The sequence below is a fragment of the Pectinophora gossypiella genome, chromosome 2, assembly GCF_024362695.1.
Source record: "Pectinophora gossypiella chromosome 2, ilPecGoss1.1, whole genome shotgun sequence".
Taxonomy (NCBI): Eukaryota; Metazoa; Arthropoda; class Insecta; order Lepidoptera; family Gelechiidae; genus Pectinophora; species Pectinophora gossypiella.
The window spans coordinates 7780268-7807190 of NC_065405.1; the positions used below are offsets into that span (position 1 = coordinate 7780268).

The following is a 26923-nucleotide window of genomic DNA, read 5'->3' on the forward strand; positions in this document are numbered from 1 at the left end:
TTTCGGTTTTACAAGATAGCCATGGTCGTGTGCCAATTAGTCCTAAGAATTTGCTTACCTAAACATCACTACTCGGAAGAATTCCATTGTTTCATAACTTTTAGAGCGCCATTTTTTCGTAGTCGGTTTTAGTTTTTAAACTTATATTTTTAAACTTATAACACCTACGAGCAGCATTCGCAAGTAATTTATAAAAGATAGCGTTATACAGATAGTCCGATAATTTGGTGTTTTTTGTGGTAACTTTCATACCTTAGCCACTCCCGCCATCATATTGAAAAAAACATGGCGCTAAGTCTAATTTGTTATAACACAAGTGACCTTGATCGAATATTATTATATATTTAATCGCCCTTGAAAAATTACATAGGCCATACAATCGTCAAAAGCGTACGCTCTCCAGTCTACATGATACATATATCTATCGTCATAAGCTAACGAAATGTTAAGTAATTTTAGCTTTCCGTGCATTTTCATTTTACTCTATAGCGAGCTCTAACGAAAAAAAAGCTTACCTGATTGGCGTGTGTCAATATCATACACTTTCAGTAGTTTGAATCTGTTTTACATAGATAAGCGTTGGGTTAACGAAATAAATTTTGGTTATGCCTTCTGGCTTGCTGATCACTTAAGAATAGGTAGGTACTCTCGATTTATGTACCTACGTGAATCAATATTAGCCAGGGGCTTATTGTAGGCGGAAGAAATTAATATCTTGTAACGAAATAATTTTAAAATTAAATTAGGAAGTGTTTGTTTGGAAGTATCGCCTAAAGGCTACTTCGCTATTTTAAGGAAACTTTGAGGAACTTTGATATATTTTGCTTTTCGAGATATCTTGTGGGAATTACTTTTGTTGTGGTATTTTAAGAGAATGAGGTAGTTAAAAATTTAGAAAAACATATAATTAGTAAATCGTTGAACACTGTGTCACTCAGTATATTTTATAGACTGTTGCGACGACGCGACTCTCTAATTCAGACGTACACACGCCCATAGTAATTATATGTGGCTCGCCTCTGGGCCTTTTTTTTTAAATAAGTCACGTTAAAAAAAGCCCATAGTAATGGAGTGAGCAGAGCCACAAATAATTAGAAAACAACTCGCAGCCACTTGTGATACTAAGTTCTAAGAATGTTATGATCAGTAATCGGGATAAATAGTGCCAGTAGTGAATGTTGTAGTTTACGTAGATATGACCACGAGATTTTTGAGATTGCGTGATTGATTACGTTACGTTATAATGTTGTCTTCTTCTTATATTAAATAAACTAAACTGTTTGAGAAATCATGAGTAAAGTCTTACTAATATTATAAATGTGAAAGTTTATTGATGCAGACAAACAGTTAAGACAAAAATACATACGTAATTAAACAAAGCAAAAAAAAACAAACAATTTAAATATGTAACATACAAATTACTAAAACAGTTCGCAGAAAAAAAAATAATAGAAATTCGAATATAGTGATTCGAGAATCAAGATTTGGGAGACATATCCACGTTAAGACAAATATTAACCTATCCCGTTCACTGGTTATAATTAACCAACCATACATGTGACAGGTTATTGGATTACACCTACATAATAGTCCATTATGTCACATAGCAGCTGAAGGTGAATTTACAACAAAAATGGGTAGTTCGCTCTAGAATGTTTGAAAAAAATGTGCCACCGAAATGACATGTATTTTAGTAATAGTGTGAATTCACCACTTAACGCTTTTTATATTTTTTATTCGCTCTTAGTCCAGCATCCAAGCAACTTTGGTCTACTACGATTTATAAATTACTACATCAAGTACTATAATGTATAATAACCTAGTACTTTATACATATATGATATAACAATTTGCTATGAACATAAGAACAACCTATTTATACATAATGTCAGAACACGAAGCCTTGATTCATTTACTGCTCTCTTATTAAACTCTGACTTAAACGATTTAATGTTCTAATTTGCTTCACAAAGAGAAATTAAATAGGCTGTTAAAAGCCTGACTGTTTAACCATGTAACTATAATGGTGGTTTTATTTTACTTCCACAAAATTAATTAATTAAAATCAGTGAAGTTCATTTCAAAACTTATCTTTGTGCTAAACAATAGAATTGGTCCTTCGAGCAAAAGAACTAGTCCTTCGAGTGGAATATAAGTCCTTTTTATCCACTAAATTACCGGCGGAATATACGTGAGTCTGCACAAATAGTAAGCTGCGTCTTTATACGATCCCCTCGTTCTTTGCGACCGTATTTGCGTCATTACGAAGAATCTGCGAGTGGGAGGCTGCATTTGGGCACAAAAGTACCGACCGGTGTGGAGAAGACCTTCCCTGTGGCGAGTTCCTGAAGGGGATTAAAATTTATTGTGAAAATTGCTGTTGTTGAAACCGTCGCAAATTACCGGCGTGTTAGCGCGACGGCATATTACTCACCAAGTTATCCTCATATCTACAGTTTGAAGAATTTTCAACGTGTATTTCATCATTTTATGCATCATACGGTGTCTATATTTTCGACCCGTGATCAATATTGCAGAATTGCAAAAATTTCGCAACCATTTTTTGCGGCCATATTTGGGTGTATTTTGCCTTTTTATTTTACGTCGTATAGCGTGTACCAACCAAGCAGCGGCGAAGAACGTGTCAAGTTGTCATCACTGCGTTGAAACGGAAGAGCCATCTCAAATTTCCTTCGAAACAGCAAGAACTTCAAGTCGTATCGTCACTCCATTTCGGTCATTCCAAGTAAAAACGAAAGAGACGGTAAATAAAATAAGGCGGGCTATTCACGTTTTTCATAATCGATCATCATCGAACGCAGCTAAATCGAGCGTACTGCGTGTATCCGAACGGCGCAGCTGTCAGGTTGGCAACATTGAAAAAAGAAAAACGTACTTGACTAACTTCATTTCGAAGCGTGTGCGGCTTATGTTTACGATTTTATTTCGTGTTCGATTTTGTATAATTTATAATTTGGCAAAGAAAAGCATAATTGGTTGTAAAAAATATATAATAAGATACCTTTTACATATAGTACATGTAAGTATAGTTAAGGTTCTTATCGTTTTGTTACAAAAGGTTTTTTTTACCAAAGCAGTACCTATTCAGGCACGTAATTTTATTTAGTTTCTCTTGGTGTATCTTTCTAGATTTTCAAAATGAGTGAAGATAAGGCAAAGTTAAAAGCTCTCGTCGCCGAGCGGGGATATATCAAGGGGACTTTGTCACGGCTAAACAACTTTTGCCACGATGCTGATGCAATGGCGGCTACCTCGCGTGAAGCCTTACGTGAAAAACGTCTTCGCATATCGGAGGCTTTTCAAGAATATATGCAGTTAAACAAGGCGATTCTAGTGCTGGCCGACGAGGACGCTGAAAATTACGGCGAATATGAGGACAAATATTACGAGTCTGTTGGGCTGCTGGATAAAGCCTGCTCGGGTCCACAAACCGAGGCCAAACCGAATGGCGGTGAGAATTCTAACCCAGGTACGTTTAAAAACCTTCCAAAGATTAATTTACCCAATTTTAATGGGGAGAAAGTGGTAGAATATTATCCTTTCATTAACATGTTTCGTTCTGTGATTCACACAGACAAAAAATTAAGTTCATGCGAAAAACTTTATTACTTACGCTCTTATTTGAGTGGGGAAGCCTTAGAGCTTATAAGAAATTTACCTTTAACCGACGATAATTACGTCACAGCTGTCAAACTCTTAGAAAAGAGGTATGACAATACCCCTAAAATTATTAATTATCATGTGGACAGCTTACTGGATTTGCCTGCTTTTACTAAATGCACTGCACACAACCTGCGTTCCCTCATTAGCACTGTTAATGTTAACATGGAAGCCTTAAAAAACTTAAAACAGCCAGTGGAACATTGGGATATACTTCTCATTAACATATTAGCTAAAAAGATTGACACCTATACTTACCGGGGTTTCCACCTTGAGAGAAATGCTAGAGAAGTTCCCACACTATCTGAATTTCTTGATTATTTAGAGAAGCGTGCATTGGCACTGGAAAACACCTCTGAGGAGAAGCAGCCATCATTTACTGCTAAGTCTACGCGAGCTCCTAAAGTCAGCGGGGTAGCGGCAGCAGAGAAGCCTCAGCCAGCCTGTAAGTACTGCAAGCTTTCTCATAAATTATACGAGTGTCACAAATTTAAGATGGCTACAGTAAAGGAAAGGTGTGCTTTTGTCAGAAATCATAATTTATGTACACTGTGTCTGAATGAGCATCGAGGGAAATGCATGCTACGCATCATGTGTGCTGTATGCAAACAGAGGCACAATACGCTTCTACATGTGCAGTTGCCAAGCAGTGAAGATTCATCTCATACAGCTGTTGCTATGGATGATGGGGTGAATAGGGAATGTAATGCGGTATCTATGTCTAACACTAGCTTGTCAAGGGATGTACTGCTTCCAACGGCTATGGTAGGCTTATATAATAAAAATGGGACTTTGACATATGCAAGAGCCCTATTGGACAGTGGTTCTCAAGTATCATTTGTGACAGAAAACTTAGCTAACAAGATAAACTGCAAAACCTTCCCAGTTAATCAATCCATCTCTGGTGTAGTTGAGGGCACAAATAAAATTACAAAAAAGGCTGAATTTTCCGTGTGTTCATCTATAAATACATATAAGGTTGATGTGTCCTGCTGTGTGGTAAAAAATATCACTTGTGATTTGCCCCAGCAATCATTTAAAATTGATAATTTTGATATACCAGCCCATATAACGCTTGCTGATCAAAATTTCAACAAAACTGGAGAAATACAATTATTATTAGGTTGTGACATATTTTTCCAGGTCTTGCAGCGTGAATCGCTGCCCCTCACGCCGTCTGGGCCGTTTTTAATTAACACCTGCTTCGGATATGTTGTCGCCGGGACTCTACCAGTTTCATCTGGCAAGATTTATTCTTCTAATCACTGTATTAATATTAAAGTAAGTGAACCCGTGCATACATACCTATCAGGGCAGGCAGCAAAAACAAATTTAATATCTGACTTGTCTGAACCTCAAAATGATAATTCATTATTAACACAATGTGATCAAGATGCTTTATTATTTGATTTAAATAATAATATTAATAATTTCTGGCAATGTGAAAAGGTACCTAATGTTTTCAAGGAGGGGTCAACAGAGTTTCAGTTAGCAGAGGAATGCTTTAGGTCTTCTGTAAAGTTAATTAACAAACGCTTTTCTGTGGCTTTGCCTCTTAAATTAGATTTGGAAAATATACAATTAGGGGATAGTTTCTCTTATGCTCTGCATAGATTGTATAATTTAGAAAAACGTTTCGTGAAAGATGACACATTATGTCAGCAATACAAAAAATTCATACAAGATTATTTGGATGAAAATCATGCCACTTATTATGACATTAACAACTATAATTTAGATGCAGGTAACATATATTTCCTTCCACATCACCCAGTATTGAACCCGAATAGTAAAACGACTCCCGTGCGAGCCGTATTTGACGCGAGCATGAAAACGAAGCGCGGTTTATGTTTAAATGATATAATGCTCAACGGAGATGTTGTCCAAAGTGAATTGTTTGATATATTGGTGTTATTAAGAACTTATAGGTATATTTTACTATGTGATGTGAAGGCTATGTACAGGCAAATACTTGTTGATGAACCATTCTGTTGTTTGCAGAATATATTATGGCGGAATTCTTGTAATGATCCAGTACAATGTATACAGTTAAAAACTGTTACATATGGTTTAAAAAGTTCGGCATTTCTAGCTACTCGTTGTTTGATGGAACTAGCTAATAATTTCGAAAATGAATATCCATTAGCATCCTTTGTTTTAAAACATTCTAGTTACATGGATGATATTCAATGTGGTAGCCAGGATATTTCTGAGTTATGTCGTATCAAGGACGAATTAGTTAAACTTATGAGCGAGGCGAGTTTCTCCCTGCATAAGTGGTTTTCAAACTGTCCAGAAATATTAAAAGATATTCCATTAGAATTGCAATATTTAGGTAATCGTGATTTAAAGGAAAATGGTAATGTATGTATGAAAACTCTAGGTTTATCCTATGATGTGTCTACTGATGCCTTATCTATGCGTTGTCCTCAAGCTGAGATCCTTGAGAGATACACCAAGAGACAAGTTCTCGGCTTTATAAGCCAATTTTTTGATCCGTTAGGTCTGATAGGTCCAGTGATAGTGCAAGCTAAGCACTTCATGCAAAAGGTATGGTTTTTAGATCTAAAATGGGATGATTATTTACCTGATACGCTAAATACGGAATGGGTCGACTTTGCTACTGCTTTGGTAAAAATGTTTTCTATTGATGTACCTAGAAATATTAATGTGTTTTCCTCGCAATCGTTGGAGTTAGTAGGTTATACTGACGCTTCTGATATTGCATACGGGTGCTGTTTGTATATAAGAGTTGTTGATGACAACAAAAATGTTAAAGTTAACCTATTGTGTTCTAAATCTCGTATAAACCCGAAAAATAAGAAACTTACTACACCTAGGCTAGAATTAAACGGTGCTTTATTATTGTCTATGTTGGCTAAGAAAGTATATGACGTTTTAAGTCTAAAATATAATGTAAAAACCTTTCTTTATTCTGATTCCCAGATTGTACTTGCGTGGGTGGGTACTGAGCCTGAAAAATTGGGTGTTTATGTTCACAATAGAGTGAAACAAATACAAAAATTTACTTCAAATTTTCAGTGGCATTATGTATGTACCAGTGAGAATCCTGCGGATTGTTTATCTAGGGGCTTATCACCTCAGTCACTCAAGTCCAAGTTGGGAGAATTATGGTTTAATGGACCAAAATATTTACATAGTTATGATTATGTACATTCAGATGGTAAAGGTAAAAGTCAAGTAATTGCTATTACAGAACTAAAAGTAGAAAAAGAAACATGTAATTTGTGTAATATCAAAAATTCTATGTATGATGTGTTAGATAAATATTCTGACCTTGAAAAGATAACCAGGATTATGTGTTATGTAAACCGATTTATTTATAATTGCAATGCAAAAAATGTAAACAAGAAAAAGGGTAATTTATGTCCTGAAGAACTAAATTCTGCCTTGCTTTCTATTATCAAACTTGACCAAGAGAAGCATTTTATGCAAGAGATAAAGTCTTTAAAGTCAAATAATGTTTTAAAGTCCAATTTAAATAACTTAAATCCTTTCTTAGATTCTGAAGGCTTACTAAGAGTGGGAGGGCGTTTACAAAACGCAGACCTGACTTTCAGTCAGCGTCATCCTATTATCTTGCCAAAACAGTCTAATATTACTAGACTGCTCATTCTAAAAGAACATTTACGATTGAAACATGCTGGGCAGAAATTAATTCTCAATAGTTTGAATGAACGTTACTGGCTCCTTAATGCTAATAGGGAGATAAAGTCTGTATTACATAAATGTTTAATTTGCTTTAAACTTAAAGCTAAGGCTGCTTCACAGCTCATGGGCTCTTTGCCATTGGATAGGGTGCGTATGTCTCGTCCATTTCAAATTGTGGGCACAGACTATGCTGGACCCTTCTATGTAAAACAGACTAGGGTTAGAAATCCAGTCATAACCAAGGCTTATGTTGTCATTTTTGTGTGTTTTACTACTAAAGCTATCCATATAGAACTAGCTTCCGATATGACGACTGAGACATTTTTAGCTTGTTTGAGAAGATTTATTTTTAGAAGAAATAAGCCCTCTAAGATTTACTGTGACAATGGATCATATTTTAGGGGAGCTAATAATGTTTTAAAAGACTTATATAATATGCAGTCTTCCACAAAACACCAAAATGATGTTATAAATTATTGTAACAGTGAAAGGATTCAGTTCCATTTTATTCCCTCTTATTCTCCGATATTTGGTGGTTTGTGGGAAGCTGGCGTGAAGAGTATTAAATATCACTTGAAAAGAGTAATTTCAGATACTGTTTTGACATTTGAAGAATTGTACACAGTCTTAGTACAAATAGAAGGAATATTAAACTCTCGTCCTCTTACTGCTATGTCTAGAGATCAAAGTGATATGTCTTACTTAACGCCTGCGCATTTTTTAACTGGATCACCTATTACTTCATATCCAGAATTAAACCTGGTTGATACTAAAGTAGGTAAACTTAGTTTCTGGAAACAGTGTATGCAAATGCAGCAGAATTTTTGGAAGCAATGGCATAAGCAGTATTTAGTAACTTTGCAAAATAGACCTAAATGGCAAAATGTTCAGCCGAACTTGAAAGAAGGGATGTTAGTCCTTTTAAGGAATGAAAACGCTTCACCTTTGAAGTGGCCAGTTGGTAGAATCATTAATGTCTTTCCAGGCAAAGATGGAAGAGTTCGAGCTCTTGATATAAAAACATCTAAAGGGTCTATTGTTAAAACTAGTATCATGAATGTTTGCCTCTTGCCTCTAAATGATTCCTAAGTATATAATGTTTACTTATTATTAATAGTTTTTAAGTAGTATTATTCATTGATAGAGATAGATAACTCTATTATTCATGTAGCTTTCTTAGGTATCAGTATTACTTTCTAAATTAGATTTTTTGCTAGAGGGCAGTTTACCACTTATTTTTGGTAAAAATATAAGTTTATGCTTAGATTAAAATCTCATAGAAGTTCCTAATTTATTTTGTTTGTAAATTCTGTTCAACCCGAACATGTATCCGAATTCCAAATATGATATAATCTGTGGTAGGGATAAAAAAAAGAAATAAAACGACTTCCTGTTTAACCATGTAACTATAATGGTGGTTTTATTTTACTTCCACAAAATTAATTAATTAAAATCAGTGAAGTTCATTTCAAAACTTATCTTTGTGCTAAACAAAAGAATTGGTCCTTCGAGCAATAGAACTGGTCCTTCGAGTGGAATATAAGTCCTTTTTATCCACTAAATTACCGGCGGAATATACGTGAGTCTGCACAAATAGTAAGCTGCGTCTATATACGATCCCCTCGTTCTTTGCGACCGTATTTGCGTCATTACGAAGAATCTGCGAGTGGGAGGCTGCATTTGGGCACAAAAGTACCGACCGGTGTGGAGAAGACCTTCCCTGTGGCGAGTTCCTGAAGGGGATTAAAATTTATTGTGAAAATTGCTGTTGTTGAAACCGTCGCAAATTACCGGCGTGTTAGCGCGACGGCATATTACTCACCAAGTTATCCTCATATCTACAGTTTGAAGAATTTTCAACGTGTATTTCATCATTTTATGCATCATACGGTGTCTATATTTTCGACCCGTGATCAATATTGCAGAATTGCAAAAATTTCGCAACCATTTTTTGCGGCCATATTTGGGTGTATTTTGCCTTTTTATTTTACGTCGTATAACGTGTACCAACCAAGCAGCGGCGAAGAACGTGTCAAGTTGTCATCACTGCGTTGAAACGGAAGAGCCATCTCAAATTTCCTTCGAAACAGCAAGAACTTCAAGTCGTATCGTCACTCCATTTCGGGCATTCCAAGTAAGAACGAAAGAGACGGTAAATAAAATAAGGCGGAGCTATTCACGTTTTTCATAATCGAGCAGCTAAATCGAGCGTACTGCGTGTATCCGAACGGCGCAGCTGTCAGGTTGGCAACATTGAAAAAAGAAAAACGTACTTGACTAACTTCATTTCGAGGCGTGTGCGGCTTATGTTTACGATTTTATTTCGTGTTCGATTTTGTATAATTTATAATTTGGCAAAGAAAAGCATAATTGGTTGTAAAAAATATATAATAAGATACCTTTTACATAGAGTACATGTAAGTATAGTTAAGGTTCTTATCGTTTTGTTACAAAAGGTTTTTTTACCAAAGCAGTACCTATTCAGGCACGTAATTTTATTTAGTTTCTCTTGGTGTATCTTTCTAGATTTTCAAAATGAGTGAAGATAAGGCAAAGTTAAAGGCTCTCGTCGCCGAGCGGGGATATATCAAGGGGACTTTGTCACGGCTAAACAACTTTTGCCACGATGCTGATGCAATGGCAGCTACCTCGCGTGAGGCCTTACGTGAAAAACGTCTTCGCATGTCGGAGGCTTTTCAAGAATATATGCAGTTAAACAAGGCGATTTTAGTGCTGGCCGACGAGGACGCTGAAAATTACGGCGAATATGAGGACAAATATTACGAGTCTGTTGGGCTGCTGGATAAAGCCTGCTCGGGTCCACAAACCGAGGCCAAACCGAATGGCGGTGAGAATTCTAACCCAGGTACGTTTAAAAACCTTCCAAAGATTAATTTACCCAATTTTAATGGGGAGAAAGTGGTAGAATATTATCCTTTCATTAACATGTTTCGTTCTGTGATTCACACAGACAAAAAATTAAGTTCATGCGAAAAACTTTATTACTTACGCTCTTATTTGAGTGGGGAAGCCTTAGAGCTTATAAGAAATTTACCTTTAACCGACGATAATTACGTCACAGCTGTCAAACTCTTAGAAAAGAGGTATGACAATACCCCTAAAATTATTAACTATCATGTGGACAGCTTACTGGATTTGCCTGCTTTTACTAAATGCACTGCACACAACCTGCGTTCCCTCATTAGCACTGTTAATGTTAACATGGAAGCCTTAAAAAACTTAAAACAGCCAGTGGGGCATTGGGATATACTTCTCATTAATATATTAGCTAAAAAGATTGACACCTATACTTACCGGGGTTTCCACCTTGAGAGAAATGCTAGAGAAGTTCCCACACTATCTGAATTTCTCGATTATTTAGAGAAGCGTGCATTGGCACTGGAAAACACCTCTGAGGAGAAGCAGCCATCATTTACTGCTAAGTCTACGCGAGCTCCTAAAGTCAGTGGGGTAGCGGCAGCAGAGAAGCCTCAGCCAGCATGTAAGTACTGCAAGCTTTCTCATAAATTATACGAGTGTCACAAATTTAAGATGGCTACAGTAAAAGAAAGGTGTGCTTTTGTCAGAAATCATAATTTATGTACACTGTGTCTGAATGAGCATCGAGGGAAATGCATGCTACGCATCATGTGTGCTGTATGCAAACAGAGGCACAATACGCTTCTACATGTGCAGTTGCCAAGCAGTGAAGATTCATCTCATACAGCTGTTGCTATGGATGATGGGGTGAATAGGGAATGTAATGCGGTATCTATGTCTAACACTAGCTTGTCAAGGGATGTACTGCTTCCAACGGCTATGGTAGGCTTATATAACAAAAATGGGACTTTGACATATGCAAGAGCCCTATTGGACAGTGGTTCTCAAGTATCATTTGTGACAGAAAATTTAGCTAACAAGATAAACTGCAAAACATTCCCAGTTAATCAATCTATCTCTGGTGTAGTTGAGGGCACAAATAAAATTACTAAAAAGGCTGAATTTTCCGTGTGTTCATCCATAAATACATATAAAGTTGATGTGTCCTGCTGTGTGGTAAAAAATATCACTTGTGATTTGCCCCAGCAATCATTTAAAATTGATAATTTTGATATACCAGCGCATATAACGCTTGCTGATCAAAATTTCAACAAAACTGGAGAAATACAATTATTATTAGGTTGTGACATATTTTTCCAGGTCTTGCAGCGTGAATCGCTGCCCCTCACGCCGTCTGGGCCGTTTTTAATTAACACCTGCTTTGGATACGTTGTCGCCGGGACTCTACCAGTTTCATCTGGCAAGATTTATTCTTCTAATCACTGTATTAATATTAAAGTAAGTGAACCCGTGCATACATACCTATCAGGGCAGGCAGCAAAAACAAATTTAATATCTGACTTGTCTGAACCTCAAAATGATAATTCATTATTAACACAATGTGATCAAGATGCTTTATTATTTGATTTAAATAATAATATTAATAATTTCTGGCAATGTGAAAAGGTACCTAATGTTTTCAAGGAGGGGTCAACAGAGTTTCAGTTAGCAGAGGAATGCTTTAGGTCTTCTGTAAAGTTAATTAACAAACGCTTTTCTGTGGCTTTGCCTCTTAAATTAGATTTGGAAAATATACAATTAGGGGATAGTTTCTCTTATGCTCTGCATAGATTGTATAATTTAGAAAAACGTTTCGTGAAAGATGACACATTATGTCAGCAATACAAAAAATTCATACAAGATTATTTGGATGAAAATCATGCCACTTATTATGACATTAACAACTATAATTTAGATGCAGGTAACATATATTTCCTTCCACATCACCCAGTATTGAACCCGAATAGTAAAACGACTCCCGTGCGAGCCGTATTTGACGCGAGCATGAAAACGAAGCGCGGTTTATGTTTAAATGATATAATGCTCAACGGAGATGTTGTCCAAAGTGAATTGTTTGATATATTGGTGTTATTAAGAACTTATAGGTATATTTTACTATGTGATGTGAAAGCTATGTACAGGCAAATACTTGTTGATGAACCATTCTGTTGTTTGCAGAATATATTATGGCGGAATTCTTGTAATGATCCAGTACAATGTATACAGTTAAAAACTGTTACATATGGTTTAAAAAGTTCGGCATTTCTAGCTACTCGTTGTTTGATGGAACTAGCTAATAATTTCGAAAATGAATATCCATTAGCATCCTTTGTTTTAAAACATTCTAGTTACATGGATGATATTCAATGTGGTAGCCAGGATATTTCTGAGTTATGTCGTATCAAGGACGAATTAGTTAAACTTATGAGCGAGGCGAGTTTCTCCCTGCATAAGTGGTTTTCAAACTGTCCAGAAATATTGAAAGATATTCCATTAGAATTGCAATATTTAGGTAATCGTGATTTAAAGGAAAATGGTAATGTATGTATGAAAACTCTAGGTTTATCCTATGATGTGTCTACTGATGCCTTATCTATGCGTTGTCCTCAAGCTGAAATCCTTGAGAGATACACCAAGAGACAAGTTCTCAGCTTTATAAGCCAATTTTTTGATCCGTTAGGTCTGATAGGTCCAGTGATAGTGCAAGCTAAGCACTTCATGCAAAAGGTGTGGTTTTTAGATCTAAAATGGGATGATTATTTACCTGATACGCTAAATACGGAATGGGTCGACTTTGCTACTGCTTTGGTAAAAATGTCTTCTATTGATGTACCTAGAAATATTAATGTGTTTTCCTCGCAATCGTTGGAGTTAGTAGGTTATACTGACGCTTCTGATATTGCATACGGGTGCTGCTTGTATATAAGAGTTGTTGATGACAACAAAAATGTTAAAGTTAACCTATTGTGTTCTAAATCTCGTATAAACCCGAAAAATAAGAAACTTACTACACCTAGGCTAGAATTAAACGGTGCTTTATTATTGTCTATGTTGGCTAAGAAAGTATATGACGTTTTAAGTCTAAAATATAATGTAAAAACCTTTCTTTATTCTGATTCCCAGATTGTACTTGCGTGGGTGGGTACTGAGCCTGAAAAATTGGGTGTTTATGTTCACAATAGAGTGAAACAAATACAAAAATTTACTTCAAATTTTCAGTGGCATTATGTATGTACCAGTGAGAATCCTGCGGATTGTTTATCTAGGGGCTTATCACCTCAGTCACTCAAGTCCAAGTTGGGAGAATTATGGTTTAATGGACCAGAATATTTACATAGTTATGATTATGTACATTCAGATGGTAAAGGTAAAATTCAAGTAATTGCTATTACAGAACTAAAAGAAGAGAAAGAAACATGTAATTTGTGTAATATCAAAAATTCTATGTATGATGTGTTAGATAAATATTCTGACCTTGAAAAGCTAACCAGGATTATGTGTTATGTAAACCGATTTATTTATAATTGCAATGCAAAAAATGTAAACAAGAAAAAGGGTAATTTATGTCCTGAAGAACTAAATTCTGCCTTGCTTTCTATTATCAAACTTGACCAAGAGAAGCATTTTATGCAAGAGATAAAGTCTTTAAAGTCAAATAATGTTTTAAAGTCCAATTTAAATAATTTAAATCCTTTCTTAGATTCTGAAGGCTTACTAAGAGTGGGAGGGCGTTTACAAAACGCAGACCTGACTTTCAGTCAGCGTCATCCTATTATCTTGCCAAAACAGTCTAATATTACTAGACTACTCATTCTAAAAGAACATTTACGATTGAAACATGCTGGGCAGAAATTAATTCTCAATAGTTTGAATGAACATTACTGGCTCCTTAATGCTAATAGGGAGATAAAGTCTGTATTACATAAATGTTTAATTTGCTTTAAACTTAAAGCTAAGGCTGCTTCACAGCTCATGGGCTCTTTGCCATTGGATAGGGTGCGTATGTCTCGTCCATTTCAAATTGTGGGCACAGACTATGCTGGACCCTTCTATGTAAAACAGACTAGGGTTAGAAATCCAGTCATAACCAAGGCTTATGTTGTCATTTTTGTGTGTTTTACTACTAAAGCTATCCATATAGAATTAGCTTCCGATATGACGACTGAGACATTTTTAGCTTGTTTGAGAAGATTTATTTTTAGAAGAAATAAGCCCTCTAAGATTTACTGTGACAATGGATCATATTTTAGGGGAGCTAATAATGTTTTAAAAGACTTATATAATATGCAGTCTTCCACAAAACACCAAAACGATGTTATAAATTATTGTAACAGTGAAAGGATTCAATTCCATTTTATTCCCTCTTATTCTCCGATATTTGGTGGTTTGTGGGAAGCTGGCGTGAAGAGTATTAAATATCACTTAAAAAGAGTAATTTCAGATACTGTTTTGACATTTGAAGAATTGTACACAGTCTTAGTACAAATAGAAGGAATATTAAACTCTCGTCCTCTTACTGCTATGTCTAGAGATCAAAGTGATATGTCTTACTTAACGCCTGCGCATTTTTTAACTGGATCACCTATTACTTCATATCCAGAATTAAACCTAGTTGATACTAAAGTAGGTAAACTTAGTTTCTGGAAACAGTGTATGCAAATGCAGCAGAATTTTTGGAAGCAATGGCATAAGCAGTATTTAGTAACTTTGCAAAATAGACCTAAATGGCAAAATGTTCAGCCGAACTTGAAAGAAGGGATGTTAGTCCTTTTAAGGAATGAAAACGCTTCACCTTTGAAGTGGCCAGTTGGTAGAATCATTAATGTCTTTCCAGGCAAAGATGGAAGAGTTCGGGCTCTTGATATAAAAACATCTAAAGGGTCTATTGTTAAAACTAGTATCATGAACGTTTGCCCCTTGCCTCTAAATGATTCCTAAGTATATAATGTTTACTTATTATTAATAGTTTTTAAGTAGTATTATTCATTGATAGAGATAGATAACTCTATTATTCATGTATCTTTCTTAGGTATCAGTATTACTTTCTAAATTAGATTTTTTGCTAGAGGGCAGTTTACCACTTATTTTTGGTAAAAGTATAAGTTTATGCTTAGATTAAAATATCATAGAAGTTCCTAATTTATTTTGTTTGTAAAAATCTACGTAAAAATATATTTGAAGTAGGTTATTTATGTTTTGTTTTAACTTTGTATAACATTGTGTAAACTTTACACTGTAAGCTTATTTTGAGTGGTAGTATATTGGTTATACACTTATTTAAAAATCTCTAGAAGTTTCTTAATTATTTTGATTTAAACATAACAAACATTATACCTTTAAGTAGATTTTTTATTAAATTCATGGTAATTTCATTTGTAAAAATACTTATACCTCATAGTAGGATTTTTAGGTTTTATGATTGTTATTTAATTGTGTAAGAGTAAAGTAGTTAAACTCATTTTTTATTTTCTCAATTTATACTTACCTACTAATTGTTAGTGGAAACGTTCTTAAGTAACTTTTTGATTATTAATGTAACTTTGTTTATTGATACTTTTTCAAACTTAGTGGTTGGTACTTAGTGGTTGGTACTTACTTGATTTAAGATAATTTTAAGTGCCCCCCCAATCTGTTCAACCCGAACATGTATCCGAATTCCAAATATGATATAACCTGTGGTAGGGATAAAAAGAAATAAAACGACTTCCTGTTTAACCATGTAACTATAATGGTGGTTTTATTTTACTTCCATAAAATTAATTAATTAAAATCAGTGAAGTTCATTTCAAAACTTATCTTTGTGCTAAACAAAAGAATTGGTCCTTCGAACTTTCCGGCTCGAAGGACCAATTCTTTTGTTTAGCACAAAGATAAGTTTTGAAATGAACTTCACTGATTTTAATTAATTAATTTTGTGGAAGTAAAATAAAACCACCATTATAGTTACATGGTTAAACAGGAAGTCGTTTTATTATTCGGGTTCAATACTGGGTGATGTGGAAGGAAATATATGTTACCTGCATCTAAATTATAGTTGTTAATGTCATAATAAGTGGCATGATTTTCATCCAAATAATCTTGTATGAATTTTTTGTATTGCTGACATAATGTGTCATCTTTCACGAAACGTTTTTCTAAATTATACAATCTATGCAGAGCATAAGAGAAACTATCCCCTAATTGTATATTTTCCAAATCTAATTTAAGAGGCAAAGCCACAGAAAAGCGTTTGTTAATTAACTTTACAGAAGACCTAAAGCATTCCTCTGCTAACTGAAACTCTGTTGAACCCTCCTTGAAAACATTAGGTACCTTTTCACATTGCCAGAAATTATTAATATTATTATTTAAATCAAATAATAAAGCATCTTGATCACATTGTGTTAATAATGAATTATCATTTTGAGGTTCAGACAAGTCCGATATTAAATTTGTTTTTGCTGCCTGCCCTGATAGGTATGTATGCACGGGTTCACTTACTTTAATATTAATACAATGATTAGAAGAATAAATCTTGCCAGATGAAACTGGTAAAGTCCCGGCGACAACATATCCGAAGCAGGTGTTAATTAAAAACGGCCCAGACGGCGTGAGGGGCAGCGATTCACGCTGCAAGACCTGGAAAAATATGTCACAACCTAATAATAATTGTATTTCTCCAGTTTTGTTGAAATTTTGATCAGCAAGCGTTATATGCGCTGGTATATCAAAATTATCAATTTTAAATGATTGCTGGGGCAAATCACAAGTGATATTTTTTACCACACAGCAGGACACATCAACTTTATATGTATTTATGGATGAACACACGGAAAATTCAGCCTTTTTAGTAATTTTATTTGTGCCCTCAACTACACCAGAGATAGATTGATTAACTGGGAATGTTTTGCAGTTTATCTTGTTTACTAAATTTTCTGTCACAAATGACACTTGAGAACCACTGTCCAATAGGGCTCTTGCATATGTCAAAGTCCCATTTTTGTTATATAAGCCAACCATAGCCGTTGGAAGCAGTACATCCCTTGACAAGCTAGTGTTAGACATAGATACCGCATTACATTCCCTATTCACCCCATCATCCATAGCAACAGCTGTATGAGATGAATCTTCACTGCTTGGCAACTGCACATGTAGAAGCGTATTGTGCCTCTGTTTGCATACAGCACACATGATGCGTAGCATGCATTTCCCTCGATGTTCATTCAGACACAGTGTACATAAATTATGATTTCTGACAAAAGCACACCTTTCTTTTACTGTAGCGATTTTAAATTTGTGACACTCGTATAATTTATGAGAAAGCTTGCAGTACTTACAGGCTGGCTGAGGCTTCTCTGCTGCCGCTACCCCGCTGACTTTAGGAGCTCGCGTAGACTTAGCAGTAAATGATGGCTGCTTCTCCTCAGAGGTGTTTTCCAGTGCCAATGCACGCTTCTCTAAATAATCAAGAAATTCAGATAGTGTGGGAACTTCTCTAGCATTTCTCTCAAGGTGGAAACCCCGGTAAGTATAGGTGTCAATCTTTTTAGCTAATATGTTAATGAGAAGTATATCCCAATGTTCCACTGGCTGTTTTAAGTTTTTTAAGGCTTCCATGTTAACATTAACAGTGCTAATGAGGGAACGCAGGTTGTGTGCAGTGCATTTAGTAAAAGCAGGCAAATCCAGTAAGCTGTCCACATGATAATTAATAATTTTAGGGGTATTGTCATACCTCTTTTCTAAGAGTTTGACAGCTGTGACGTAATTATCGTCGGTTAAAGGTAAATTTCTTATAAGCTCTAAGGCTTCCCCACTCAAATAAGAGCGTAAGTAATAAAGTTTTTCGCATGAACTTAATTTTTTGTCTGTGTGAATCACAGAACGAAACATGTTAATGAAAGGATAATATTCTACCACTTTCTCCCCATTAAAATTGGGTAAATTAATCTTTGGAAGGTTTTTAAACGTACCTGGGTTAGAATTCTCACCGCCATTCGGTTTGGCCTCGGTTTGTGGACCCGAGCAGGCTTTATCCAGCAGCCCAACAGACTCGTAATATTTGTCCTCATATTCGCCGTAATTTTCAGCGTCCTCGTCGGCCAGCACTAGAATCGCCTTGTTTAACTGCATATATTCTTGAAAAGCCTCCGATATGCGAAGACGTTTTTCACGTAAGGCTTCACGCGAGGTAGCCGCCATTGCATCAGCATCGTGGCAAAAGTTGTTTAGCCGTGACAAAGTCCCCTTGATATATCCCCGCTCGGCGACGAGAGCTTTTAACTTTGCCTTATCTTCACTCATTTTGAAAATCTAGAAAGATACACCAAGAGAAACTAAATAAAATTACGTGCCTGAATAGGTACTGCTTTGGTAAAAAAAACCTTTTGTAACAAAACGATAAGAACCTTAACTATACTTACATGTACTATATGTAAAAGGTATCTTATTATATATTTTTTACAACCAATTATGCTTTTCTTTGCCAAATTATAAATTATACAAAATCGAACACGAAATAAAATCGTAAACATAAGCCGCACACGCTTCGAAATGAAGTTAGTCAAGTACGTTTTTCTTTTTTCAATGTTGCCAACCTGACAGCTGCGCCGTTCGGATACACGCAGTACGCTCGATTTAGCTGCGTTCGATGATGATCGATTATGAAAAACGTGAATAGCCCGCCTTATTTTATTTACCGTCTCTTTCGTTTTTACTTGGAATGACCGAAATGGAGTGACGATACGACTTGAAGTTCTTGCTGTTTCGAAGGAAATTTGAGATGGCTCTTCCGTTTCAACGCAGTGATGACAACTTGACACGTTCTTCGCCGCTGCTTGGTTGGTACACGCTATACGACGTAAAATAAAAAGGCAAAATACACCCAAATATGGCCGCAAAAAATGGTTGCGAAATTTTTGCAATTCTGCAATATTGATCACGGGTCGAAAATATAGACACCGTATGATGCATAAAATGATGAAATACACGTTGAAAATTCTTCAAACTGTAGATATGAGGATAACTTGGTGAGTAATATGCCGTCGCGCTAACACGCCGGTAATTTGCGACGGTTTCAACAACAGCAATTTTCACAATAAATTTTAATCCCCTTCAGGAACTCGCCACAGGGAAGGTCTTCTCCACACCGGTCGGTACTTTTGTGCCCAAATGCAGCCTCCCACTCGCAGATTCTTCGTAATGACGCAAATACGGTCGCAAAGAACGAGGGGATCGTATAAAGACGCAGCTTACTATTTGTGCAGACTCACGTATATTCCGCCGGTAATTTAGTGGATAAAAAGGACTTATATTCCACTCGAAGGACTAGTTCTTTTGCTCGAAGGACCAATTCTTTTGTTTAGCACAAAGATAAGTTTTGAAATGAACTTCACTGATTTTAATTAATTAATTTTGTGGAAGTAAAATAAAACCACCATTATAGTTACATGGTTAAACAGGAAGTCGTTTTATTATTCGGGTTCAATACTGGGTGATGTGGAAGGAAATATATGTTACCTGCATCTAAATTATAGTTGTTAATGTCATAATAAGTGGCATGATTTTAAATAAGTATATAACCAATATACTACTACTCAAAATAAGCTTACAGTGTAAAGTTTACACAATGTTAAAACAAAACATAAATTACCTACTTCAAATATATTTAAACGTAGATTTTTACAAACTGCATAAATTAGGAACTTCTAGAGATCTTAATCTAAGCATAAACTTGTACTTTTACCAAAAATAAGTGGTAAACTGCCCTCTAGCAAAAAATCTAATTTAGAAAGTAACACTGATACCTAAGAAAGCTACATGAATAATAGAGTTATCTATCTCTATCAATGAATAATAACTATTTAAAACTATTAATAATAAGTAACTTTAAATACTTAGGAATCATTTAGAGGCAAGGGGCAAACATTCATGATACTAGTTTTAACAATAGACCCTTTAGATGTTTTTATATCAAGAGCCCGAACTCTTCCATCTTTACCTGGAAAGACATTAATGATTCTACCAACAGGCCACTTCAAAGGTGAAGCGTTTTCATTCCTTAAAAGGACTAACATCCCTTCTTTCAAGTTCGGCTGAACATTTTGCCATTTAGGTCTATTTTGCAAAGTTACTAAATACTGCTTATGCCATTGCTTCCAAAAATTCTGCTGCATTTGCATACACTGTTTCCAGAAACTAAGTTTACCTACTTTAGTATCAACTAGGTTTAATTCTGGATATGAAGTAATAGGTGATCCAGTTAAAAAATGCGCAGGCGTTAAGTAAGACATATCACTTTGATCTCTAGACATAGCAGTAAGAGGACGAGAGTTTAATATTCCTTCTATTTGTACTAAGACTGTGTACAATTCTTCAAATGTCAAAACAGTATCTGAAATTACTCTTTTCAAGTGATATTTAATACTCTTCACGCCAGCTTCCCACAAACCACCAAATATCGGAGAATAAGAGGGAATAAAATGGAATTGAATCCTTTCACTGTTACAATAATTTATAACATCATTTTGGTGTTTTGTGGAAGACTGCATATTATATAAGTCTTTTAAAACATTATTAGCTCCCCTAAAATATGATCCATTGTCACAGTAAATCTTAGAGGGCTTATTTCTTCTAAAAATAAATCTTCTCAAACAAGCTAAAAATGTCTCAGTCGTCATATCGGAAGCTAATTCTATATGGATAGCTTTAGTAGTAAAACACACAAAAATGACAACATAAGCCTTGGTTATGACTGGATTTCTAACCCTAGTCTGTTTTACATAGAAGGGTCCAGCATAGTCTGTGCCCACAATTTGAAATGGACGAGACATACGCACCCTATCCAATGGCAAAGAGCCCATGAGCTGTGAAGCAGCCTTAGCTTTAAGTTTAAAGCAAATTAAACATTTATGTAATACAGACTTTATCTCCCTATTAGCATTAAGGAGCCAGTAACGTTCATTCAAACTATTGAGAATTAATTTCTGCCCAGCATGTTTCAATCGTAAATGTTCTTTTAGAATGAGTAGTCTAGTAATATTAGACTGTTTTGGCAAGATAATAGGATGACGCTGACTGAAAGTCAGGTCTGCGTTTTGTAAACGCCCTCCCACTCTTAGTAAGCCTTCAGAATCTAAGAAAGGATTTAAATTATTTAAATTGGACTTTAAAACATTATTTGACTTTAAAGACTTTATCTCTTGCATAAAATGCTTCTCTTGGTCAAGTTTGATAATAGAAAGCAAGGCAGAATTCAGTTCTTCAGGACATAAATTACCCTTTTTCTTGTTTACATTTTTTGCATTGCAATTATAAATAAATCGGTTTACATAACACATAATCCTGGTTAGCTTTTCAAGGTCAGAATATTTATCTAACACATCATACATAGAATTTTTGATATTACACAAATTACATGTTTCTTTTTCTACTTTTAGTTCTGTAATAGCAATTACTTGACTTTTACCTTTACCATCTGAATGTACATAATCATAACTATGTAAATATTCTGGTCCATTAAACCATAATTCTCCCAATTTGGACTTGAGTGACTGAGGTGATAAGCCCCTAGATAAACAATCCGCAGGATTCTCACTGGTACATACATAATGCCACTGAAAATTTGAAGTAAATTTTTGTATTTGTTTCACTCTATTGTGAACATAAACACCCAATTTTTCAGGCTCAGTGCCCACCCACGCAAGTACAATCTGGGAATCAGAATAAAGAAAGGTTTTTACATTATATTTTAGACTTAAAACGTCATATACTTTCTTAGCCAACATAGACAATAATAAAGCACCGTTTAATTCTAACCTAGGTGTAGTAAGTTTCTTATTTTTCGGGTTTATACGAGATTTAGAACACAATAGGTTAACTTTAACATTTTTGTTGTCATCAACAACTCTAATATACAAACAGCACCCGTATGCAATATCAGAAGCGTCAGTATAACCTACTAACTCCAACGATTGCGAGGAAAACACATTAATATTTCTAGGTACATCAATAGAAGACATTTTTACCAAAGCAGTAGCAAAGTTGACCCATTCCGTATTTAGGGCATCAGGTAAATAATCATCCCATTTTAGATCTAAAAACCACACCTTTTGCATGAAGTGCTTAGCTTGCACTATCACTGGACCTATCAGACCTAACGGATCAAAAAATTGGCTTATAAAGCTGAGAACTTGTCTCTTGGTGTATCTCTCAAGGATTTCAGCTTGAGGACAACGCATAGATAAGGCATCAGTAGACACATCATAGGATAAACCTAGAGTTTTCATACATACATTACCATTTTCCTTTAAATCACGATTACCTAAATATTGCAATTCTAATGGAATATCTTTCAATATTTCTGGACAGTTTGAAAACCACTTATGCAGGGAGAAACTCGCCTCGCTCATAAGTTTAACTAATTCGTCCTTGATACGACATAACTCAGAAATATCCTGGCTACCACATTGAATATCATCCATGTAACTAGAATGTTTTAAAACAAAGGATGCTAATGGATATTCATTTTCGAAATTATTAGCTAGTTCCATCAAACAGCGAGTAGCTAGAAATGCCGAACTTTTTAAACCATATGTAACAGTTTTTAACTGTATACATTGTACTGGATCATTACAAGAATTTCGCCATAATATATTCTGCAAACAACAGAATGGTTCATCAACAAGTATTTGCCTGTACATAGCTTTCACATCACATAGTAAAATATACCTATAAGTTCTTAATAACACCAATATATCAAACAATTCACTTTGGACAACATCTCCGTTGAGCATTATATCATTTAAACATAAACCGCGCTTCGTTTTCATGCTCGCGTCAAATACGGCTCGCACGGGAGTCGTTTTACTATTCGGGTTCAATACTGGGTGATGTGGAAGGAAATATATGTTACCTGCATCTAAATTATAGTTGTTAATGTCATAATAAGTGGCATGATTTTCATCCAAATAATCTTGTATGAATTTTTTGTATTGCTGACATAATGTGTCATCTTTCACGAAACGTTTTTCTAAATTATACAATCTATGCAGAGCATAAGAGAAACTATCCCCTAATTGTATATTTTCCAAATCTAATTTAAGAGGCAAAGCCACAGAAAAGCGTTTGTTAATTAACTTTACAGAAGACCTAAAGCATTCCTCTGCTAACTGAAACTCTGTTGACCCCTCCTTGAAAACATTAGGTACTTTTTCACATTGCCAGAAATTATTAATATTATTATTTAAATCAAATAATAAAGCATCTTGCTCACATTGTCTTAATAATGAACTATCATTTTGAGGTTCAGACAAGTCAGATATTAAATTTGTTTTTGCTGCCTGCCCTGATAGGTATGTATGCACGGGTTCACTTACTTTGATATTAATACAGTGATTAGAAGAATAAATCTTGCCAGATGAAACTGGTAGAGTCCCGGCGACAACATATCCGAAGCAGGTGTTAATTAAAAACGGCCCAGACGGCGTGAGGGGCAGCGATTCACGCTGCAAGACCTGGAAAAATATGTCACAACCTAATAATAATTGTATTTCTCCAGTTTTGTTGAAATTTTGATCAGCAAGCGTTATATGCGCTGGTATATCAAATTTATCAATTTTAAATGATTGCTGGGGCAAATCACAAGTGATATTTTTTACCACACAGCAGGACACATCAACTTTATATGTATTTATAGATGAACACACGGAAAATTCAGCCTTTTTAGTAATTTTATTTGTGCCCTCAACTACACCAGAGATGGATTGATTAACTGGGAAGGTTTTGCAGTTTATCTTGTTAGCTAAATTTTCTGTCACAAATGACACTTGAGAACCACTGTCCAATAGGGCTCTTGCATATGTCAAAGTCCCATTTTTGTTATATAAGCCTACCATAGCCGTTGGAAGCAGTACATCCCTTGACAAGCTAGTGTTAGACATAGATACCGCATTACATTCCCTATTCACCCCATCATCCATAGCAACAGCTGTATGTGATGAATCTTCACTGCTTGGCAACTGCACATGTAGAAGCGTATTGTGCCTCTGTTTGCATACAGCACACATGATGCGTAGCATGCATTTCCCTCGATGCTCATTCAGACACAGTGTACATAAATTATGATTTCTGACAAAAGCACACCTTCCTTTTACTGTAGCCATCTTAAATTTGTGACACTCGTATAATTTATGAGAAAGCTTGCAGTACTTACATGCTGGCTGAGGCTTCTCTGCTGCCGCTACCCCGCTGACTTTAGGAGCTCGCGTAGACTTTGCAGTAAATGATGGCTGCTTCTCCTCCGAGGTGTTTTCCAGTGCCAATGCACGCTTCTCTAAATAATCAAGAAATTCAGATAGTGTGGGAACTTCTCTAGCATTTCTCTCAAGGTGGAAACCCCGGTAAGTATAGATGTCAATCTTTTTAGCTAGTATGTTAATGAGAAGTATATCCCAATGTTCCACTGGCTGTTTTAAGTTTTTTAAGGCTTCCATGTTAACATTAACAGTGCTAATGAGGGAACGCAGGTTGTGTGCAGTGCATTTAGTAAAAGCAGGCAAATCCAGTAAGCTGTCCACATGATAGTTAATAATTTTAGGGGTATTGTCATACCTCTTTTCTAAGAGTTTGACAGCTGTGACGTAATTATCGTCGGTTAAAGGTAAATTTCTTATAAGCTCTAAGGCTTCCCCACTCAAATAAGAGCGTAAGTAATAAAGTTTTTCGCATGAACTTAATTTTTTGTCTGTGTGAATCACAGAACGAAACATGTTAATGAAAGGATAATATTCTACCACTTTCTCCCCATTAAAATTGGGTAAATTAATCTTTGGAAGGTTTTTAAACGTACCTTGGTTAGAATTCTCACCGCCATTCGGTTTGGCCTCGGTTTGTGGACCTGAGCAGGCTTTATCCAGCAGCCCAACAGACTCGTAATATTTGTCCTCATATTCGCCGTAATTTTCAGCGTCCTCGTCGGCCAGCACTAAAATCGCCTTGTTTAACTGCATATATTCTTGAAAAGCCTCCGACATGCGAAGACGTTTTTCACGTAAGGCCTCACGCGAGGTAGCCGCCATTGCATCAGCATCGTGGCAAAAGTTGTTTAGTCGTGACAAAGTCCCCTTGATATATCCCCGCTCGGCGACGAGAGCTTTTAACTTTGCCTTATCTTCACTCATTTTGAAAATCTAGAAAGATACACCAAGAGAAACTAAATAAAATTACGTGCCTGAATAGGTACTGCTTTGGTAAAAAACCTTTTGTAACAAAACGATCAAAACCTTAACTATACTTACATGTATTATATGTAAAAGGTATCTTATTATATATTTTTTACAACCAATTATATTTTTCTTTGCCAAATTATAAATTATACAAAATCGAACACGAAATAAAATCGTAAACATAAGCCGCACACGCTTCGAAATGAAGTTAGTCAAGTACGTTTTTCTTTTTTCAATGTTGCCAACCTGACAGCTGCGCGTTCGGATACACGCAGTACACTCGATTTAGCTGCGTTCGATGATGATCGATTATGAAAAACGTGAATAGCTCCGCCTTATTTTATTTACCGTCTCTTTCGTTCTTACTTGGAATGACCGAAATGGAGTGACGATACGACTTGAAGTTCTTGCTGTTTCGAAGGAAATTTGAGATGGCTCTTCCGTTTCAACGCAGTGATGACAACTTGACACGTTCTTCGCCGCTGCTTGGTTGGTACACGTTATACGACATAAAATAAAAAGGTAAAATACACCCAAATATGGCCGCAAAAAATGGTTGCAAAATTTTTGCAATTCTGCAATATTGATCACGGGTCGAAAATATAGACACCGTACGATGCATAAAATGATGAAATTCACGTTGAAAATTCTTCAAACTGTAGATATGAGGATAACTTGGTGAGTAATATGCTGTCGCGCTCACACGCCGGTAATTTACGACGGTTTCAACAACAGCAATTTTCACAATAAATTTTAATCCCCTTCAGGAACTCGCCACAGGGAAGGTCTTCTCCACACCGGTCGGTACTTTTGTGCCCAAATGCAGCCTCCCACTCGCAGATTCTTCGTAATGACGTAAATACGGTCGCAAAGAACGAGGGGATCATATATAGACGCAGCTTACTATTTGTGCAGACTCACGTATATTCCGCCGGTAATTTAGTGGATAAAAAGGACTTATATTCCACTCGAAGGACTAGTTCTTTTGCTCGAAGGACCAATTCTTTCATAACCAATGACAAAGTGTTCATTGTCATAACTTTTACATTCATTGACCTCGTATGTCACAGAATATGGTGAAAACTGCTAACAAGTATTAGTTTTTAGCCGTTTTCTCACTGTAAGTACAGTCTTGATATATCTACCTATGATTGTATACTATAGCACATTAGCTTGGTCAATTAATTTAGATTCGGACTGGACATATTTTAGGAGGCGGCTTTTTAAATTAAACCTTAATAATTGTGTTCAATGCACTACATTTTAATCAAAAATACATAAGACAGACTACCTTTATGCATTGATGATGTTATAAAGCTGAATAAACGTTATGAGACATTAGGCGGCACTAAATGGGCAGCAATTATTAAGCACCATTTCGTCCTAAGATACGTCGACAAAATACGAGTGACCGGCGATTCTGACGGACACGAAGCATGTGCCCCGCACACGACATGCCATGCTATGGGTTAGATTACGTGCGTAGC

General features: G+C 35.7%; 2 protein-coding genes across 6 annotated transcripts; one reads left to right on the plus strand and one right to left on the minus strand.

The window, feature by feature from the left end:
• Positions 1 to 2759: 2759 nt before the first annotated feature.
• On the plus strand, positions 2760 to 11683 carry LOC126375637 (uncharacterized). 3 transcript variants are annotated; one of them, XM_050022671.1, is made up of 4 exons: positions 2760 to 3272; positions 10002 to 10219; positions 10736 to 10855; positions 11554 to 11683. In XM_050022671.1, exons 1-4 carry the CDS (start codon positions 3160 to 3162, stop codon positions 11565 to 11567), a joined length of 465 nt encoding a protein of 154 aa, XP_049878628.1. In that variant the 5' UTR covers positions 2760 to 3159; the 3' UTR covers positions 11568 to 11683. The 3 variants fall into 3 exon arrangements, with proteins under 3 accessions (XP_049878628.1, XP_049878623.1, XP_049878637.1); XM_050022666.1 differs by lacking the exons at positions 2760 to 3272; positions 10002 to 10219 and adding an exon at positions 3279 to 4034 and having other exon boundaries at positions 10764 to 10855; XM_050022680.1 differs by lacking the exons at positions 2760 to 3272; positions 10002 to 10219 and adding an exon at positions 3279 to 3490.
• A 4967-nt stretch (positions 11684 to 16650) lies between these two features.
• Positions 16651 to 26443, minus strand: LOC126375630 (uncharacterized). 3 transcript variants are annotated; one of them, XM_050022644.1, is made up of 3 exons: positions 26358 to 26443; positions 24425 to 25400; positions 16651 to 16851 (listed from the first exon to the last, which is right to left on the minus strand). In XM_050022644.1, exons 2-3 carry the CDS (start codon positions 25389 to 25391, stop codon positions 16838 to 16840), a joined length of 981 nt encoding a protein of 326 aa, XP_049878601.1. In that variant the 5' UTR covers positions 25392 to 25400; positions 26358 to 26443; the 3' UTR covers positions 16651 to 16837. The 3 variants fall into 3 exon arrangements, with proteins under 3 accessions (XP_049878601.1, XP_049878590.1, XP_049878610.1); XM_050022633.1 differs by lacking the exon at positions 26358 to 26443 and adding an exon at positions 25509 to 25553; XM_050022653.1 differs by lacking the exons at positions 16651 to 16851; positions 26358 to 26443 and adding an exon at positions 23591 to 23726 and having other exon boundaries at positions 24425 to 24544; positions 25061 to 25502.
• Between the last annotated feature and the right edge of the window lie 480 nt (positions 26444 to 26923).